General features: G+C 44.2%; 1 protein-coding gene across 2 annotated transcripts in view; it reads left to right on the top strand.

Moving 5' to 3' along the window:
* Window positions 1–798: 798 nt before the first annotated feature.
* The window catches only part of SNX2 (sorting nexin 2), a 34,403-nt gene continuing 28,142 nt past the window's right edge, over window positions 799–7,059 (top strand). Inside the window, exons 1-2 of one of the 2 annotated variants that reach the window (XM_072031000.1) lie at window positions 4,298–4,372; window positions 5,564–5,614. Coding sequence is in view for 1 of the 2 variants with exons in the window: in XM_038170570.2 (XP_038026498.1) it covers window positions 851–958 (108 nt within the window). In the remaining variant the exon portion in view is untranslated. Of the gene's footprint in view, window positions 959–4,297; window positions 4,373–5,563; window positions 5,615–7,059 lie in introns of those variants that run through there. The other variant, XM_038170570.2, reaches the window with a different exon arrangement.

The following is a 7,059-nucleotide window of genomic DNA, read 5'->3' as shown; positions in this document are numbered from 1 at the left end:
ATAAATGAATAAATAAAGTAGATGCCAAAGAGCTAGATTTCTGGACAGAAAATACTTGCAGACTTTGACTAGGTTTTTCCATTTTCCCTCCTTGAATTTTTAAGTCTTAAAAAGATGTTTGAATGTTATTTAGATATAATGAAGAGTGCAACGGGCTGTTTTGGGCTGCTCAGTACAAGAAGCACATCGAGGCCCTGGAACGTGTCCAGAGCAGGGCTACAAAGCTGGTGAAGGGCCTGGAGCACAAGTCCTGTGAGGAGCGGCTGAGGGAACTGGGGGTGTTTAGTCTGGGGAAGAGGAGGCTCAGGGGAGGCCTCATTGCTCTCTACAACTGCCTGAGAGGAAGTGTGGGGAGCTGGGGGTCGGCCTCTTCTCACAGGAAACTAGTGACAGGACCAGAGGGAATGGCCTCAAGTTGTGCCAGGGGAGGCTCAGGTTGGCAATGAGGAGACATTTCCGCTCAGAAAGAGCAGTCAGGCACTGGGACAGGCTGCCCAGGGAGGCGGTGGAGTCACCATCCCTGGGGGTGCTCAAGGAGAGGTTGGGCGTGGTGCTTGGGGACACGGTTCAGTGGGTGACACTGGTGGCAGGGGGTGGTTGGACCAGATGACCTTGGAGGTCGCTTCCAACCGGAATGCCTCTGTGGTTCTGTGCCATTAGGAGCAGAGCAGGAGCGTGCACAGCCGCCGTTTCACTGAGCGCTGGCCGTGCAGCAGCTCTGGGGAGCAGAGGGGGCTCAGGCGCGCGGCCCCGCGCTGCCTCAGGCGCCCCTGCGCGCTCCCGCCGCGCGGTCACGTGCCCGCGTCCCGGGGGCGGGGCCGCGGCCGGGGCTGGGGCGGGGCGGCGCAAGATGGCGGCGGAGCGGGAGCCCCCGCCGCTGGGGGAGGCGCGTCCCGCCGAGCTGGAGGAGCTGGAGGACGGCGAGGAGCTCTTCGCCAGCACCGTGTCCACCATGGAGGTGAGGGGGCGGCTCCCCGGCCACGGACAGGCCTGCCCGGGCCGCGGGCAGCCCACAAGCGGGGCCGGGAGCCGCGGCCCTGCGGCGGCTGAGGGGGTGTGGGGGTGGGGGGCGGGTAAGGGCCGGCCGCAGGCCGCCTCCTGTCAGCGCTGCCCCGCCGCCCGCCCGCCTGGCCCAGAGGGGGACAAGCGCCCCTCTGCCTCCTGCCGGGAAGTTTCCTGCCCCTGACCTTTGCGGCGATAGGATCGCTCCTGGTTTTTTTGTTTTTGTTTTTTTTTTCCTCCTTTGTGTGCCGGCTGTCCTTCGCGAGAAGGCACAGCGCACAAAGAGGCTCTTCAATGTGTGTTATAAAGCAAAAAAGCAACCGCTTGTCTTCTCTCTCTTACCTCCTTTTCTTTTTGTAGATGCGTAAAATGTGCAGAGCTAGGAAAAAAAAAAAAAAAAAAAAAAGGTTTGTGGAAGCGTGCTGTGAAGGATAGCGAATGGTGTGGACCTGCAGTTGACAAGGATTGCACTGATGGACGTCCGTACATCTGTGTGTCACTGGGGTCTTGGTCTGTGCACCAAGACTGCAGAAAAACATAAATACCGTCTTCTATCTCCTGTGGCTTTAATTGTAGACCATGATAGACTTAATGCCTAAAACCCAGTTAAAAGTCCTCTTAATGATTAAACATAGTTACTGAGAGATCCTCTGACTTGGAAAGCTGGCAGCGAAACACACTTTGCATTGAGGGGCTTGGTTGACAGTCCCCTTGTGCTGCTTCATTTTTGTATGCCGTTTATTTGGAAGAAAATAGCTAAGGGGAAGTTGCTTTGCTTAAAGAGAAGCTTTGAAAAGCTTTGTCAGTAAAGCTTTTTTTGTCATCTAATCAGCTACAACATTTGGGGAAGAGCCTCGCTCTTGTGACTTTCTAGCAAATTTGGAAGGAAAACTTGGATCATGACAACTGAGTTTGAACTAACTGCTCAGCACCATGAAGCTAGATCATAGAATTTAAGTGTATAGGGCACCTTTGCCCAAAGAAGGGCAGTCATCCAAGCTGTGGGCTTAATTAACCTGACTTGAGGGTTGTTTTAATCCTATAAATATTCATGTTTCTAAATGGCTGTGGAGGTTCTTTAAAGTAACAACAGCTCTTTGCAGTTGATCACATACTTGCTTGTGGATTACCTGAGGGGAAGGTGAAGCAGGGGATGGTGAGGTCCAAAGCTGGTTTAGATGAAGGTGGTGGTATTTTGAAAGGGTTCCTAACTGGTTTGTCTTTGAGCTGCACATATGATTCTGTATTATTAATTCCCCTTCTTAGCCATCCTGAGCATTTTTTCTTGCTTTCACTCTCATTGCAGCTCACAAAAGGCATCTTGCTTCTTTCTTACCCGTGATTTGGATGTGCAGTGGAAGAGGTGTGAAACTGCTAATAGGTCTTCCAAATAGCTTTTGTGTTAAAAAATGTTTTCTTAGAAGACATCCACTTATTCATCTGAGTTTGTTCTGACAAGATACAACTTTCACATGTACTATGAAGAGTATATATGAAATATTTAAATGCCGTTTATGAGGAAGGCTTACTTGTATAATTAAATGCAGACTTGTGTATTTCAAGGTGGTTTCTCTGGATGTGAAGAAAAAGGAGATGGAGCTTTAACAGTGCAAGTGTACATACTGAAAGTTAGTGTTTTGCATTGAACTCTCTTAATTCCAGAATGAAAGACATTAAAATGTCACACTGAGCTGTAACATCTGGAATTTCTGGGGCGTAGCAGGAAGGTGTTCTAGGACTTGAAAAGTTGCTGTGCTGGAGTTAAATGAGGGCACTTCCCTTTTTGTGAAAATAGAGCTTGAAAGCTCTGGGCAGCTGTCTGAGCAGCAGCTTGTCAGAGCTGGTAGGGAGCTTGTTTCCTTGTCAGATATCTACAGTGCCTTTGAGTAGTAGAATGATTCTTGGGTTTTTATTATGCCAACTGTATTGTAATGTCTCATGGACTACCTCCCATTGAATTCATGATCACAGAGTGGTCTCCCGTTAGCTGCCACAGTTGCTTTCATCAGTGGAAACAGCCAGACTGTATCAGACAAATGGTCTGTCTAAGCCAAGACTGCATTTCCAACAGTAGTCAGTTGTAGATGCTGTGCAAAGAATATTGCTGACGATTGTGTGTATGTGCTGGCACTCACCTGCAGTGCTCTTCCAACTACGAGGATTTTGTTCAAGGGCTTCCTGAGCCCTCTGTAGTTTTATAATGTTCACAGTCTTCATGCAGTTACCTAGTTGCTAAATTTTCAGATTTTTTTTTTTAAGTTATCTAGGTATGTGTGAAAAGTCCTGGAATTTAACTCTGCGTTATGAGGAAAATCACCTCCTGTTACAAGTTTTTATAAATAAATTGATAATTTGCCAACTGTGTCCTCTGTTGCTATTAGGAGAGACAGCAAATGACCACGTGAAAGTCACATTTGGCAACATACGTGAAAAAGCATACCTTAGATTTTCTGAAAAATAGTACATTTAGTATTTTTTCATCATTAACTTGTCCTCTTCCTCCTCCTTGCCCCAGTCTGTTCTATTCCACTCCTGCTTGAAAATTTTCTTTGCCATCTACTTCCTTGTTTTTGTTGCCACTGTTGTGCCACTTCTTACTCCATTTCCTCCTAAACACTTCTCACTCATTTCTGTATCACCCACCTCCATCTTCTGTAAAACAGGTACTGTGTGAACATGTGGCTGAGCTGCTACCTACTCATTACAATTGGTATTAATATTCCTGTGTGTATTTTTTTTTTTTTTTTTTTTTTTGTAATGGAAGAATACATGGAGGCACTTGAAAACAATGAGTAAGCAGATGTTGTAATCTATCAAGGACTGTTATTTAGGGCAGGGTGTGTATGCAATCTCATTGCCAGTTTAACAGTTTATGTCAAAGACCTGCAATATGTGCTTGGTTTTCTGTGCAGAAGGCAAAATATTAAGTAGGAATCCAGATGTCTTTCTAGATATATATTGAATTTAACACTGGCAATTACAGTGGAAGCAGTAATAATCTCAGTAGAATATCTGAGAATAACATACTAAATCCTTGAACACTATACTATAACTTTGCAGAAGACTAATTCTGCGCTCAAATTTAATTGGGGTAATTCAGCTGGAAATACGTCTCTTGTTCCTTGGTGTTAAATCCAGGCTGTAATGGATGCACACGGTAGTTCATTGTAGGGTAATTGTGTGCTCTAATTTTAGGGCATTATGCTCCTACTTGAGTCTTTATTCTCTCTGCCCATGCAGTACTTTGTGAGCTTCTGAAACAGTTTCAGTGAAAACCAGCCAGATGGCCTGGAGCAACTGGAGTACTATGGTGGTCTGCCTGTCAGCCTACTGAGACCCCACCAAAGGAGGCTTGGCACAGCTCAAACAGGTAGCTGAACTGGTTTGGGGGAGACCCTGTTGTTAAGGTATGATGCCCAAACATCTAGGGCTGTAACATCAGCCAACAGAACTTTGAAGACACTATGAACAACTGAGAACAGCTGTCTGTTTTGAAGATGACTTTTGAAGACAGCGTCCTAACCTGTTACGAAACTCTTAAAAACAGGTTGGTTCTGTGTGCAGAACTACTGTAGCTCTTCAGACCATTACTCATCTTTAAGAAGCTTGTATGCACATATACAGTGTGATTTAAACTTTTCATTTTTAGTTTTCTTCTTCATATAAAGACAGTTCCAACTGTTTGTCACCTCCATCCTTAACTTACCTCCTCTGAGAATGACAGCTGTTTAAAAATTCCAGAGAGACATTTAAAGATTTATAGGTCCGGTAATTCCATATTCAGCAAAAGGCAATTTTAAATGACAGAAATCTTCCTTTAGAAGTGAATCATCCTCGAAGCTAAACGTTAATACCTATTATTCTTAAAAAGCAGGACTTGAAGTACACAACAAATACAAATTTTATTTCATATTCATATAGCAAATAATGCATAGGAGGAGCATGTGCTTCACTGGAAGGCTTCCTCTGAGAGTTGCTTCTAGACCTCATTCCTTTTTAACAATTTATAACAGCTGCATAAATAAGCTTTGTTTGTTGAGCCTTTCTGAGGTGTCTCTGGGGTTTGTTCAAGGCCTCTCCTTTTGCAAGTATTCTCTACTTGTGCTTCATGGAAATGGGGTAAACAAATTATGGAGGAAGCACACTGTAACTGATCTGTGCCTGTGAAGCCTAGTACGTAGTGCCACGGACAGCATCTTTCCCAGCTCAGTAATGAAAACAGATCCATAATCCTACCACGGCTTGGTGGCATCTTTCCATGTGTTTGTCTACTACTACGAAGGCTTTCCAGTTTTCGAGGTAGGAATGGTTTGCTATTGGCTTAGGTTAAATCGTTGATTTAGGCACATAAATGTGTTCTTATTACGCAGTGTGTGGATCAGGTCTAAGAGTTCAGGGTGATTTTTCTATCTGGTAGGGGTTTTTTTGTAATTAGAAGACAGATGTAGTCAAAAGTCATCATCAGTGAGCAAAACAGCTGCCTCAGATAAAACAGCAGATAGGCTGGGAGAAAATCTTGAAGATGTATTTTTTCACATTGTTTTTTTTTTTCACCATTCAGTAACCAGGTGCACAATTAAGGGATAAAGCTGGAAGCCATCTGCTGTGTACAGTAAGTGTCAGGAAGGCTTTTATTCCTTGCGCTTGGCCATGTTACAGCTGTTTCTCCTGGAGGTGAACTGACAAGCATGAACTATGTGTCATTCTGCATCCCTGTTGGTGTGGGGTACCCACTACGTGCTAAACCATAAATACACAAGTGGGGTTTTACTCTGAGTCAAGCAGTGGAGAACCTTACTTGGAATGAGTAATCTGTGATGTTTCTGTGCAGAATCACTTACGCTGATAAAACTATAAATTGCTGGAGCCTTACAGGGAAATAAAGGCTTTGCTGTTCTAGCTGAGGTACACAACCTTGAACTTGCAGCTCTGTGCAGCCCTACACAGAGAGAGAGGCTGTTTCTTCGGGAATGTGCTACTTGCGAGTTCTCAATTCGCTTCAGTGTTGACCTTTCCATGTGATGCATGCTATCTATGCTATCGTAAGTAGAATAATGGAGCATGTCAAGTGGTTATTTTTCTTTAACTTGCTAGCTCATTTCCTCTAAATTAATTATGTGTCTTGTGATACAACTTAGGATGGTGCTTCACAGAAGGAACAAATACAACTTTGTTACCTTGCAGCACTGTGTTTGCTGTGGGATCATTTAGGCATTGGTGTAGTATGAGATGGGAAGTGTACCTGTGGCTAGTGGACTATTTGCTTCTAAGTTTATAAACTACTACCTTCGTATAGTTCCCCAGTGTTTCTGCTTTGACTTTCTTAGTAAGCACTAGGGCAAAAGCATAGCAAGCAGTTTGAGAGGCTGCTCCTTTTGTTGCTCATGACTTTATTTTTTTATTGTTTTCCCCAGATTACATGTGGAATTCCCAGAGAGTTGGCAGCTGGTGGGAGAGGGAAGGGAATATAATCTCCTTCTGTAATTTGAATGGAACATGGGGTTTCTGTTTAAAGGAACACAGACTTTCTGGCATACTTGTATTTTCTTTCTCCTTGCATCTTGAGAAGAAAAAATTTTGAGGTCAAGGGAGTCTTGATTTGGTTTGTCCTGTAGAAAACAATTTTGTACTGTTTCTGAGCTTCTCGGGCAGGCTTTTGCTCCTTGCTTGCTTCCTCTGACCAGAATTTCAGGTGACTGTGATCTGGGTTGATGTGGGGGCCAGGATGCTTCTCTGTGCTGCTTCAAGTAAAGCTGCAGTTGTATCGGAACACACGCTGTTCTTTGAGAGCCGGTGGTCAGGAAGACCTCTCCCTTAGGACCAATACCCATGCTGTGCTTATGAATGTGCAGTATATAATCTGAACAGATTACTTTTGTGTTGTTTTTTTTTTGTTTGTTTGTTTGTTTTGTTTTCAGGCTTTTTTTAGTGCCCATGATGTTTGTTGAAGTGTAGCCTGAAACATTTCTTACCTATTTTGAATTTTGGTTCTGAACCTAAATTATGACAACTCCCAGCAAAAATTAGGAAACACATAATGACGTAATTTACAGATGC

Source organism: Anas platyrhynchos, chromosome Z (assembly GCF_047663525.1).
Source record: "Anas platyrhynchos isolate ZD024472 breed Pekin duck chromosome Z, IASCAAS_PekinDuck_T2T, whole genome shotgun sequence".
NCBI lineage: Eukaryota > Metazoa > Chordata > Aves > Anseriformes > Anatidae > Anas > Anas platyrhynchos.
This window is presented reverse-complemented; position numbering and strand designations above follow the sequence as displayed.